Here is a 14368-nt window from a genome sequence, read left to right as displayed (position 1 = left end):
TTTGCAGTAAAGGGAACACTATAATATGTTGGGTAATGATCCCAAAGAATACCTTGAATATCCACTGAATCACCATTGAACTGCATGCAATCTCTCAGGGCCAAACAGGATACAGGAGACATGTTATGCAAATGCAAGCCTCCATCTCTTCTCTTGATATTACCGTGAAGAAAGTAGCTCCTGTAAGTGTCCCTATATAGTGGATGTTTTACTGCTTGGCATGTAATCAAGGTTCAATGACAGGAAGCTGTGATGATGATAAAGGAAACCCGCTTCCAAAATTCATCAATAATTCATGTAGAATTTGTTTGTGCGTAGGTTGACTTGTGTTTTGTGCCCCAGCGCCTGTGATACTGGCAATGCTTTTAAAAATAACGCTAGATTTTTCTGCACCGGTGCCTGAGATGTGTGTTTTAAAATTTGCTTATTCTGCTGATGACTCCTCGCTTTAGTTTGCAACTAATGAAGGAGCTGCAGCTGGAGCGGCCTTGCTAACAAGTCCTAGTAGGTCGTAAATGAATCTTCAGGGTGTCTGCAGGTCCTTAAAAAGTCTTAAATTCAATTTTACAAATATTAGGCTGCCATTCTGCGTGCTTTCAGGAAGCAAGCAAAAGACACCAAGGATTTCAGCACTGAACTAAAACCTGAATCCACACTTAATATTTCTTTTACTGTGTGGAAATGTGTTTTCACATCATCATTGTTGATTAACGCTCCAACGCTTGAAGGTTATACCTGAGAGTTGGCATGTAATGAAAAATTATCATTTGGGTACATCCCTAATTAGCAGCTAATACTTCTTCCGGTTGGTCCCTAATTATTGTGAGCATCTACATTGATGAAAAATAACGTTCTGTTAACAGCAGTGCCAAGCATGCGACTGTGATAGCCACAAGAGGTTCATTCTCTTCAAAGGAGGTGAGACGATTGACATTAGGCTTTCTGACGTCAAGCTAGATTCGACCCTAACCATGTGATTATCACTGTCGGTGTGACAGAAAACATAATTTTCTGGACTATTCAGTGTTTGAAATAAAACTGGGGGTCACTTCAAATATAACATTTCAATTGGGGAATAAGCCAATGTAATTGACGTTCAAAAAAGTTTTTGAATGCTTAGATTTTTGTGAAATGGTGGAGGAAACTGAATGGAGGCTGCAAGTGTCCTCAGCGCAGTCATCAACCCCTGCTTTAAGCATTAAACCTCTTGTACTCCACCCCCATTTTGTAGCAAAAACGCCTAAAATGACATACCTAAATTTAAATGACTGTAGCTTCTGGACCGCTCTGACCACATGCATGCATGAGGTCTTGCCAGAAAGAAAACTCCCTGAAGTTTCTTGTGAAAGTGTCAGAAACACTCTAGGTGATACAGAGACAGAGTAATGGGCCTCTGAAGTCAGTAAAAAATGGAAGATTGTGCCTAAAATAAAATAAAAAATGTTTTTCAGGATGAATAACTGTCTGTGGCTTCATCTGAGCAGGTAAATGACACTGTGGGGCTGTAGGCACACTATTAATGAACACTTGTTTCAAATTTGAAGAAGACTGCTCAAAGTATGACCATTCTACAGTGTTTTTACCATGAAAAGATCCAGGCGGAGCTCGGCTTCAAAACAGTACTGTCAGTGATCAAACAACACTCAGCCAGCTTCAAACATTGTACCTTATTGAAATCAGGTGTGATTATGATAGCTGATGTTTATGACACAGAAACACCATAAAATATCACCAAATAAGGCCATATGAAACGTGAAAGTTATGATCCCACTTTCAAGATGGTATATCTCAGCCAAAAATAGTGGCAGGAGTGAGACTCTTACCTTTAATAAAAGCTCCACATAAGATTGTGAGTAATCCTGTAACTTTTCCCGTCGGCATGACATGACTTGTCACCACTCATCGCAATTTTGGACTTTGTGTGTTTAGGCTGCTCTGGTGCCAAATACATAATAAATAAAAGAAAAACAATGTTATTTTTGAAAAGTCGAGAGTCGAGAATCCGGCAATACCAAACATCACATGGTTTGATGACGTAGTGCGCCTGGGAGATACCAGTTAACAGAGTGGGCGAGGACGTCGGCATCCTGGCGGAGTTAGAGAGGTTAAATTGGCAGTCCGACAAGGATAAGGAACAGTTGAGACAAATTGTGGATGGTAAGCAGTGGCTGGCAACTGTAGTGAAGCACTTGCTTTACATCTGATGATGCAACCCAGTAATTAGTATCTTACACAAACGGTGCTTGCAATAGTCCACCTTCTCTTTCCTTCTTTCTGTCACTCTGTTTCACAGCAGCATGAAGTCCTGCTAATGTCAGCCTGGGTGCAAGTGTCTGATTAGTATGTGAATATGACTGATTACTGTTACCTCCCCACCCTGACCAGGTCACATTGCATACCGTCAAAGCTTCGATAATTCATGGGTGAATATCACTGAGGCTTCGGATCCCTTAATATGGTATTCGTAACAGGCCTAGTGATAACAAAGCTTTTACTGTCAATTGTGAACTGTGTATTTAGGTACCTGTCAAGTTGTCTCAGAAGGAGAGATACACACCCCTACGCAGCTGTCATGGAGTTGAGTCTGAGCTCAACAGATCCATCTCGATTACAACTGAGTAAACTCGATCCACTAATGAAAACCATATGGTACAACTGAAAGCTCCAAGAAATGAACTTCATAAACATACCTTACTGTTTATTACAGGGCTGTTGTATTGTACAGAAGAGGTGCTCATGATATTGTGTCTACCCTTCATGCAGTGTTGCATACTTATGAACATACTGACTCAGTAACTCCTACTGTATACACACTCACTCTTGTAAGATATTAATGATCTTGTGGAAATTGTGAAACAATAGTCGGAGGCACAGTTTACCTCCAGAGCAAATGGGAAAGTTCTGTTTCGGAGCAGAGCCCTCGTTAAAGATTCATGCGACTCCTGCCATGAATCGGTTATCTGAAACAGGGAAGGAAGAGTGACAGTGCGCTGTCACCCGATAAAGTCTACCAACTCTGCACTTCTCACCTCACACACTCGCCAGAGTCCCCCTTAAAACACCTCCAGTTTTAGATTCCCTCCATGCATAAGGGAACAGGCACCATTTTAGTCGCTGCAGCTGTCCAGCAAAATTTACTACAACCAGGTGAAGTAATGCCCACTTATCTCTCGTGTACACAAATGTAGTCGATTTACAGCAATACCTACTTGCTATTCAATATTTATGGTCAGATAAAATTGCAGGAAAGGAGGTTTGGATGTGGAGAAGGCAGGGAGGGAACCGATTCTGAAATATGCATGAGCGCATATGCAGCACTGGCTATTTTGACGTGCACTGCAGCTCTGTGCGGAAATGAAGGGAGGCTGAGTCACCGCGACAGGAAGTGTGTGAAAAGTAGGGAACAGAAAGGTGACCATCGAGATTTAACCAGACATTTCTACTCCTGGTTTACCGAGTAGGTAAAATCTGCGGTTGTGGTTTCTTAATCAAAATCTGTGTGCAAATGCACCTTTGCACCTTGCACGGTAGACTATTTTCCTCAACAAAGTTGACGCTCAGGAAGTGAAACATTACTTTCCTGTAATTTTCTGCGAATGACCTTTCCAAAGCCTACATTTTTTCACAACCTTAAACACAGTGAGAAAGAGGCGGTTGCAGATATTCAGACACTGGGTTTTAAAAAGAAATGAAAGTAAAATTGCTGTTAGCTCTGATGCTTGGCGGTGACATGTTCTGATCAGTATGATAATATAGCGAGTCTCCTTGGTGTGCTGGTATTATCATAGATATTAAAAAGTGGAGCATGAGCAGCCAGGTCAGTGTGGACTGTAATCTGTTCCTGCCTTATGTCAGTGATGAGTCCACAGCTTGTTCATTATAAATATGCAACTAGATGGAGAATACTATATATGTAAGTTGAGTAGTTTACTGAGCATGCACCTCGAAATATATGAGAATGCACTCTGGAGGAGACGTACTTTACACATGACACTGGGGTTTCAGGTTTTGTGGACCTCCTCATTTTGCCTTTCTTGGCTGGACTAAGTATGTTTTTAATGATATGCTCCTACTCTGTTCAGTTTTATGTTTTCCATTTCCATTTTTATTTCAGATTGTCAGTCCATCCGTCTCATTCTCGTGAACATGATATCCCTAAAACCTTGAGGAAATTTCTTCGATTTTGGCACAAACGTCCACTTGGACTAAGCGATGAGCTGCTTAGAAGTTGGTGGTCAAAGGTCACTGTGACCTCAAAAACATGTTTTTGGCCATAACTCGAGAATTCATACATTAATTGTGACAAAATTTAACATAAATGTCTAAAAGGATAAGATTATGATGACATTTAACATCCAAAAGGTCAAAGGTCAACTTCACTGTGACATCATAACTCAGGAACAGAAGCAGAGACGTTTGATCAGATAATGAATTTATTACTCTCTCATCCATGTTTCAGACAATTAGCTTCTTTGAAGCAACATCCATATTTGAAACATTATCAGTTGTCACGGCTACAGATGACTCTGGGCAGACATGGACGTAAACTGTAACTACAACTTGACGGGTTCATGTACGCACACAAACGTGATGCAGTTATTCTGCTGTTTGTTTTTAAAAATCCACATGGTTTACAGGTGTACATCAGTAAGTAAAATCTGTCAGTAACATAACATGGAGCCATACCATTGTGACATACACTGTGTTTACACTACGAGCAACAATGCAACAGCATAATCAGCCACATAATTGCAGAGCTGCTGGTGAAGTGTTGCACTTGTTAATGTAGTTACACCGTCACGGGTTTGTGTGTGTCTGCTACTCACAAAGAAGTAACTTGATTGAATGTCATATATAATGTATGTGTTTGATCAATCTCTTAGCCCCATTTTGACATCACATTTTGCCGCCCCATTGCGTAAAGCTAGCATAGCATCAGCTAACTAAGCTAAATAAGACAGGACCACAGCTAGAAACAAAAACATGATTGGTTGATGCTTCACTGCATCATTGGTGCGCTGAAAAGGTTGAGGCCAGCTCAACTTTTGTTTGTAGCGTCATGCCTGTCCGCAGCAACAAGTGTCAGGCGTCAGTTTGTAGCTTCATGTCTCACCAGCTTCCACTGAAAATGACTTGTAGCCTGTTGCTTTGTTGCTTGTAGTGTGAACACAGCATTGGACAGTAAAGGATACAGAAAAGCAACACAAAGCATACACCTGCAACTTTGATCGCTGTGATTGTTTTAGTTCCAGTTTGATCCAAAACCCAGATCAATCAGCACCAGCATCTTATATGTAAAGCCAACCAGGAACACAGATGCCAGCAGCAAGATCCTTTATATCACTGAGAGCTTGCAGCTCTTTAAGCTGGACTTGTATTTATCAATGTCTACACTATGAAGGTCTGTATGCATTCGGGTTCTCTCCATTTTAAATAGTTAAACAGTGAGATAACGCACAGTTCTTCATGAATGTGAGCAATGAAAGCCACACTAATTGACTTTTCTAAGGTTATTTTGCAGCAGCAGGTGTTTTTTTGACATAACTACTCATACTTTTGTTGTGAAAAAAACCTTGAAACACATTACTAACTGGGAGTATAAAACATAAGCCAGTGACTGTGCCCTGTTTCCTCCTTTCACTGTTTTCACTCACATCAACCAGACCAGTCAGTCGTCAGTTAAAGTTCAGGGATGTGAAGTGGATGGTAATAAAGAGATTTTTAAAAGGGCAAATGATGTAACACTTCTGAGTCAAGTTGTCTTTAGATGGAGCTCACATGTGCTGCTGTTTGAGAGACAATTCCCACTTCATGAATGAAGCCCTAATCCATGATTTGTGCATATATACTCATCGGCTCAGCCATTAAATCAAGTGCAGGTGGTCCATACTATGTTGTGATAGGACTGAAGGGACCATGGGTGATATTAGAGTTTTGATCAGCCCCAAAAAATCAGGCCCAATCCTGCGTGAACCACACAGTTTCTGTCCAAGCCCAAGCCTGAACCACGGCCCTAGCCCAATTACAAACCAAATTTCCATTGTAAAATATAATAAAAATGTTAAGTTAAAATATTTATTGCAATCTCAAGTCAACTAAAGTCTTATCAGTGCGGTAACAGACATTTGTGACACAATCTCCGATGTGCCTTCTCCTATTGAATGTTCAGCACAGCCCAAAAACTGTCAAATGCCATTTATATTAAACAGAGATTTTATGATATCTCTCCTCACTAAAGACAGGAAGGAGTCAGGACTTCTCTAGGCAACTGCTGCCGGTGACATGATTCAGACAGCACTGAGACAATAGTCAAATGTGAATATTCAATTTATGCATTGATTGTAGCACGAAGCATTCTTGCTCAACTGAAATAAAGGGTTGTGGTAGAAACCACAAACTCAGTCCAAAGAATTCAGAGAAATCACGGCCCAGTCCAGCCAGAACCTGGTAGGTTGAGTTGGGTCCAGTTGGGTTTGGGCGGAGGATCAAAGCTCTAGGTGACATCAAAGTTTTATTCATCACATCCAGTGATCAGTGAAGTGTACATACACAGCACCAGAATTTCAATGTTGCAAGAAATCTTGGAGTCTGGTTTATTTTTGAGCAGCACATCACAGAGCCTGCGCAATCATGTTTTTATCATTTTAGAAATATTTCAAATATACAATCCATTTTAACTTTTAAAGACACTGAGACGATTTCACACGCCTTCTACCATCATGCCTGGATCACTGCAATAACCTCTTTTCTTGCCTGAATCAAAAATGTATTAATCGACTCCAGACTGTTGAGAATTCAGCTGCCAGAGACGTGATCACATCGCTCCAGATTCAGCCTCTTTACACTGACTCCCAGTCTGTTTTAGAATAGAGTTTAAGATTTTACTGATTACTTTTAAGGCTCTTCATGGTCTCTCTCTCAGCTATATCTCTGATCTCTTAGTACCACACACGCCAGGATGTCCTCAGCCAGAGGTCTATTGTCTGTTCCAGAGGCTCGGCTGAAAACTAAAGGGGACGGAGTGTTTGCTGTCAGGGCCCTGAGGCTCTGGAACAGTCTGCCTAAGGAAATCAGGTCGGCCGAGTCGGCAGTCTCTTTTAAGTCCCTTCTTAAAACATTCTTAAAGATGTATTTCACCACCAGAGAGATAGTGTTTTCATAAAACTGGGCTGTCTGTGAAGTAGAATACTTTTGAAATTTGATGATCAGGGACAACGGACGTAAAGGGCTGTGGCAGGTAGGTAACGTAATGCAAACTTGTCTGTTTGACACAATGCTGGTTGGCTAGTAACAAACAATCTTCTGTCACAGTTAAATGGTAAGCTGGAACTTGTCTGAAAACATAAGGCAAGAAATAGGCAACTCAGTAACAGAATCTTGATTTATATTTGATCGGTGCCGCTTAATTGATGTCAGTTTTTTTCAGCCTCTGTTTTTAACTATGCAGGAAACAGTGTGGCGTCCATTTCCTCTTCACTAACTCTGACTAATGCAGCTATACAGAGCACTAAAATGTGTTTCTGAATGTTCTGAGTGAGAAATACGCAGTGCAGTAACATCTTGGTTTCTGTTTTATCAGCACTGCCTTTTTTTAACGTTTGATCAGAGTTTGGTCTGAGTTTGAGAGAAAGGGGCGAGTCTATCTCATGTTCCATTTCTATACTCTTTGTGTCCGTGGTGGCAGCAGGTGTGGCAAGTAATACAAAAATACAGCCTATAGTTCAAGCAACAGCCTGAGAGCCAGGGAGACTCCACCAAGTGAAGTGTTTTGCGTCATCTGGCAAATTGTTATGATACAGAGTTTATTGAAAATCAGTAAAGTTCTCTTTAAGCCAGCTCCTCTTTGTGTTTTCTGCTGAAAACATGAATGTGCTGTTAAACATATTGATATTTACCTCTGAAGCAAACTCAAAATTCATGCCTACCTGGAGCTGTGACCTCCTTAATGAGCATATGTATGTCAGTTTAAGTTTATCAGTCATGGTGGTGAGTGGAAAGTGCTGATACAGAGTAAACACATCGACAGAGGGGAGATGTGTTACACACATTATGCAAAAGTAGAAAGATAATTGTATTGAGATTATAGAAGTGTCACTCTAAATGTGTGACTGTGATTTTAAATTTAATTTAGGCAAATAAAATGTATCTCAAAGAACTAAAACTGTCAGCAACAATACAAATATTAATAGAACTTCAAATATTATCTGCTGACTTTAGAAGTGTTTCAGCCACCAGCAAGAACATCATGTTTCATGTCTCCGTTTATTTTACTTGAGACTCCACAGCTAAATATCTGCAGATTGTTTGAACCCGCTGACATGAGCGGAGAGGCGACAGAAGGCAGATCTAGAATTTGCTGTCAAGTGGCTCCAATGTGATTTACCAAATTCGAACTGGCACAGCAAAATTAAATCATTAATAAAAAAAAACCTAACACAGTCTGTTTATTTGTATCGTTAGTTCTTTGCCACCACGCCCAAAAATCTGTCACAGTCCTGCATTAGTAGTCACCTGCTCACTTCTGCCTTCTTATGCCGATCTCATCAAGGCAACTCAGTTCACCTGTTCCTTATTACTCACAAACGGTACATATACCCCAGCTTCAAAGACACTCTTTGCCAGATTGTTCTTTGCCACTCATGAAGGGCTCTCGAGCGCTATACTCCAGACTGATTTCCAGTCTCTGACCTTCCTGTCTAATTCCTGGTAAACGCACCAGCCCTCTTTCCCCAACCTTGAGATCTGCTTCCACATCCTCGGTTCCTTTTTGCCTGTGGCTGCTTGGCGTTTCCGTCCAACGACAGCGCAACAGTCTAAAGGCCCGTTTCCACCGCAGGAACTTCCCCCGAAGGACAGAGTTCTAGAACTTTTGCAGGGGCTAAAGAAGTCCCAGCCTCGATGTAGGTACTCAGAATGGCCCAAAAAACTCCTGGCTGGGGCTTGGGGTTTATTTGGTGCCAATTGGATATACTCAAGGCGGGATGTGACGTCAACAGAAAGTGACAAAATAGCCGGCATTGTTAAAACTCAGCAGACGTCCTCTCCTCTGCTTCCATAGCTTCCACCGCCATGTAAACGAAGAGACACGCCAGAAACCCAGCAACCACCTCAGCTCCTTTCATGTTGATAATCGTCTTTCTTATGCCTGCTTTCTTCATCTTCTTACTTCTGCTTTTCTTCTTTGTTGTTCTTCTTCTTTGTTTGTTTCTTTGCCGTGTCGCCCCGGTCAAAATGGTCGGGCAATGATTACGTCACATCCAGAGCCCGGTAACTTTACAGGAACCTTCCTCCTACTCCGCCGCACAGCGGAGACACGGCGGTTGAGAGGGCCGAGTGAGAGGACGTTCCCGTAAAGTTCCTGCCCCCCAAATAGTACCAGGAACTTTTTCAGTGGAAATGGGCCTTAAGCATGGTTTCCTGTGGTCAAGAGACTTTCACAGTGTCCCCACACTCACCACTGTGTGGGCGTCTTGTGAGCACCTACCTGCTGGCTTCTCAATCTTCTGCCTGGCTTCAACCTGCCTTCTACCTCTCCCCTACTGCTTCATCTGCTTGGACTGTGGTCTTACCTGGTTCCACCACGGCTCGTCTTCCGCCTGCTCCTACACGGTACTGTTGCCTGACATTGAACTGAGCAGCGTGTGTGTTTGGGCAAACCTCACCACCCACTCACCTGTTTCCCCAGTTTGGCCTGCCAACCCAGCCAGGCTGCCAGAGACTTTGTAGAGAGACTTCGCTGGAGTCTTGAACTGTAATGTGCTGATTACCTGCCCTGCCCTGCCCTGTACCTGCTGAGTTGTGGCATTGAGTGTCATTCCAACTGTTCCTGGCTTCCTGTTTGCTGCATTTGGGTCCAAACACAACCTGTTAGAAAATCACTTAATAAAACAAAAGGTTTCTTTCTTGCAGTTCGATGATAGTTTTCTATCAAAAGGCAGTCGAACTCCATTTGTGAGTGCTTCTCCATGTGCCTCTATGTGTGTCTCCGAACGCTGTCTTATACTGTTTACACTAGTCGAATGTAAGGAAATAGACTATTTTTTTTATCAGTGCAAAAGTTCAAACAGACTATTACTTACATGAGAAGATAACTGCACCTTCTGATTAAAGCAAATGATTTAAAATAGGAAGTAAAATATTCTTTCAGTCACAGATTTAATAAAACTCCTACAACGCATTGCTTGTAAAAATGTTTCCTTGAGTCACATGCACTTGTGTGCACATAATCAGGATGGCACCACCTCCGCCTTATTTTAAGCCAGGAAAAACCCTGCAAAGGCCAGTCTGCACCTGGCTACTGACCAGATCTATCTCAAAGTAAGCCAACCAACCACCCATATATAAATATATACAGTGCAGTCGCTGCTTTGAACCAAGCAATCACTCTGTAATTGGCGTTTGTGCAAGAAGGCAATCACATGTACCATTTACAGACATGGCAGTGTGCAGTCCTTGTAGTAAAGGACAGACCATCAGTGATGTGGGAAGCTCTTTATTTAGCCTTACTGTGCCAACATTTTTTTCCAGACAATTATTTGTTTGGCTGCTTTACGCTCCCCGTGTGGCTGTTCATACCAGCAAAAACCAACTGAAGAGGATGGTTTCACAAACAAGATGAAATCTGGCCCCACAGCGAAGCAGAGCCGGGTCGCTGATTGTGTAGCGCCTGCTTGTGCCACGCTTCTTTAAATTGAGTGAAGAATATACCTGAGCTGAAAGAATCGGCATGTTTATCCGCTGTCACCTGTGACAGCACAATGGCTCGTGGAAATCCATATGTGTGTGTTTGTGGATGAGATAATGCTTTCTTAAGAGACAGCTCCCAACTCTGGTGAGGATGTCGCGGAGACACTAAAGCCTTTTCAAACTGTCATGATAGAACTACAACTCTGTCGGGGTGTTTTCGCTGGCTGACGTGTGATTGAAGGAAATCTCTTTCCTTACAGTAATGGCTTCCACCACTGACTTCGTGTTGGACTCATTAACCTTATACTGGGTTTGTTGGCTTAAAGGAAATTGAATCTTGCCGTGTATGTAGGAGGTGTACGCTGCGATGCAGAGCAGAGCCCAAATGGGAAATGAGCGTGGGTTGTAGGTAATGCCTTGTATTATCCTCACATTCTTAAAGGTCACAGACATATGCTGCTTACCATATTATGTTAATTGCCACAGTTTCCATGCTAGCACCACTGGTATATATACAACTTGATTGATAGGCAGAATAAGAATATATGGCATTCAGGAAAGAATGCAAATGCAGAGCGGTGTTTGCGAGACTTTTGTGTGTCGACACGATTTGTAATATTTGTATCTGACATGCGTCAGAAATAGGATTCTTTGCCTGCCGACGCTGATTTCAAACGCGAGGAGGAAGATCATGTCAAGGAGGCGTGTGTCACTCGTCTCTCCCCTCAGTGCGCAGCTCGGCAGGCATCACAATGTTTTGCACATTCAATTTCCTGTGTTTAAATCTGACACGCAGGTTTTGTTTTCGTTTTCCCTTTACCAAACTGAATATGATAATGTCACTCGGGAATTGCTAGATGAAAAGATTTCCATGGTGCCGTCAGCTTTTTTTTTTTTTTTTTTATGCTGAGGAGATGAACAGTAGGTGCAGGGTTTGGAACCAATACAGCATGCATTATAATGAAATCATCTTCTTTTTTTGTGTTCCGAGGAGCTACGCTTTGAAAATGGAGTTTGCAAACCAAATTGGATTAGAAATGGTGGATATTTTGTTAGGTATCTCTCCAATTTCACAGTGTGTGTTTGCGCGTGGGTTTACGAGTGTGTGTGTGAGTTTGTGTGAACCTGCTCGAATGCTGTAGGATTCTTCGGCCCATAGCCATCAATATTAATGTTGATTCAAAGCTTTCGTCTTCAAACACAAACATATGATTCTGCTTCATCTGTTGAGTTCTCTGTTTGACCCGTCAGCGCCATCAAAAGCTAAACCTTCAGTTGTTGTTTTAGAAGAACAGTTACAGTTGTCATATTCATGTCTACTCTTACACTCCCAGTTTAATACTACTTTTTATGAATCCACGACCCCACTACTGAAGTGACACATCTGGATGAGCAAGAAAAATGTTTTGCTCACGGTGCTGCGCTCACGTTAAGAAGCTGTGACACTACCCAGTCTTCCTCTGCATTTGAACAAAGTCCTCAAAGGCTGAGTAACAACAGTCAGGTTTACAGTTCATTCACTGGAGATGCATAACAGCAACTTACAGCCCGAGTGTGGACGTTGAGCAAAGTAAAAAATCTATTTAAAAATCCATAAACTCCTGTCTTTGGGATTACATCTCGGAAATCATATCAATATGACAAGCAGAGCCATAACCTGCAGTAAGTGTCTCGGGGTTTGTTGCAGCGTCGTGCGGCAGACTTTGCAGGAGAAACAAATGTAACTCGTGTTCTAATGAAATGGATTCTGTCTTCGCAGCTTTGAAAAAGGGGCGGTTCTGGATCACTCCTGACCCCTACCACAATGACGACAACATCCAGATCGGACGTGAGGTCAAGATATCATGTCAGGTATTGTTGCACTGGCAAAGTAAACACACACACATCCATTGTCACTGTGGGGCAGAAACCTTGTTCTTCAGGGAATGTAAAAAATCTGTTTTTAAAATCATTGATCACTGTGCTGTTGTTGTGTTTCAGTATCTGGTGAGATACTTGCATATGTTATTATTATTTTACTGAAATCAAACTCAAATGGAGTTACGAGACTCTTGACCAGCGAATGTCAAGAATATCAAGATGTGTGTTTTGTCATCATTGATTACAACGGTCACGTCTGAAGCAGAAGCTGTACTGCGTTATGTTATCATCAGCGTTGTGCAAGTTAGTTGCAAATACCAGTTACTTCTCTCAAAAGTAATTGAATTACTGCGTATAAAGGTAGTTTGTATGGCTGGGAATTATCAGAGGCTCCACAATACGATATTATCATGATACTTAAGTATACAATACAACAGCGATATGTTACGAACGCTGAGTATTGCGATAAAATATACTGCGATTAATTAACTTTTTTCAACTGTAAATTATGTCCCTGAAAGAAAACTTGTTTTATCAAAGGGGTTGTACACATGCCGCATTATTAACTGCCTGGAAAACATGAGGTCAGGCGCTGGGTGCTACTTTTGTGCCTTGGAGGCAGGCTGCGTGTGAGGTTGCTAAGCAACCTTAACAAGCACCATATCATGGCCTGTTTACCTGAAATCTTGAGTGCAGAGCTGATCTTCCTCCAGGAGCTGTTGATACAGGAGTGGGCCTGTCGTCCAGCCCTGCACCAAAATGACCAACTTTTACACATTTATCACAGATTGATATTTACGGAAGAAGGAAGATATCTGTTGGCTGTGATTGGTTGGTCCTTGTCACATGACATGCTGTGCGCGCTTGGGTTGGGTCGGCTCTCAGTAATACCAATTCGGTTCGGTACTCCGTCTTGGACGGGGTTTTTTTTTTTGACACCAACCGGACGGCATATTCGGGCGGAACGTACACGGAGTGGACGCCACGGAGGTCCGCCTGGTAAAAGTGGACGTCCGCAAGCCCTGTGCGCACAAAGCACGACTGCGCGGACTCCGCTCTGCGCACCAGTGTCACACAAAAGACTGTTCGGCATGTATTTTTCACATCGTGGGGATTTTTCATGGACATTTTTACATGGAGTCCACTCCACTTATAGTACGCCCGAGTCTGTGAGCACCTGTGTCTGCCTCTTTGCCAAGTGCACAGCAAGCAGGAGGAGAGAGAGAGGGGTGGGGCGGGGACTGAGCTAGGAGGTGCGAGTGCGCATGTGTCTCTACTGTAGCCTGGAGTTTGTTTAATAGTGACGGGGAGTCGATAATGGCGGACAATTTAGTCTCGACGAAATCAAAGAATGCTCCACTATGGCAACACTTTGGCTTTGAGCCAGACGAAGGAGGCAACCCTTGTTTACACTGATTGAGTAAGCTGCAAAATTTATTTGTAAGGAATAAAAGAAACAACGTGTTACTGTCACTCTGTTGTTCTAAGGTCGTTTTTAATTTTAAATGAGTCAATTGCGCCCCCAAGTGGCGAAAATCCAGTATTACCAACTTGATGCGGTTTTTCCAAAAACCGGACTGTTTTCTTCTCATACCGACCCAACCCTAGTACGCTGTTGCGTTCCAAGAGTTGAACTCGGTTTATCTCAGGCTACGCAAGTGACAGCGTTGCTCTGGCGTTGGAGTGTGCCTGCTGTGTGTCTACATTGAAAACAATGAATTTGAGCGGAGGAAAAATGTGGCATGTTTAAGGCCCCTAATAAGAGATTTTCAGTGTGTTCATCTCACTTGAGTCATTTTATTTGCGGCAAAATGTATCTAGT

General features: G+C 42.3%; 1 protein-coding gene across 1 annotated transcript in view; it reads left to right on the top strand.

Moving 5' to 3' along the window:
• Positions 1 to 14368, top strand: part of LOC125897542 (MAM domain-containing glycosylphosphatidylinositol anchor protein 2-like) — a gene marked incomplete at its 3' end in the record, with an annotated part of 62176 nt that overhangs the window by 28798 nt on the left and 19010 nt on the right. Inside the window, exon 5 of the mRNA XM_049590947.1 lies at positions 12446 to 12556. Coding sequence (XP_049446904.1) covers positions 12446 to 12556 — 111 coding nt within the window. The remainder of the gene's footprint in view (positions 1 to 12445; positions 12557 to 14368) is intronic.

The sequence above is a fragment of the Epinephelus fuscoguttatus genome, linkage group LG11 (genome assembly GCF_011397635.1).
Source record: "Epinephelus fuscoguttatus linkage group LG11, E.fuscoguttatus.final_Chr_v1".
In the NCBI taxonomy this organism is placed as follows: domain Eukaryota; kingdom Metazoa; phylum Chordata; class Actinopteri; order Perciformes; family Serranidae; genus Epinephelus; species Epinephelus fuscoguttatus.
The sequence above is the reverse complement of the archived record's forward strand: the minus strand, read 5'-3'. Positions and strand labels throughout refer to the sequence as shown.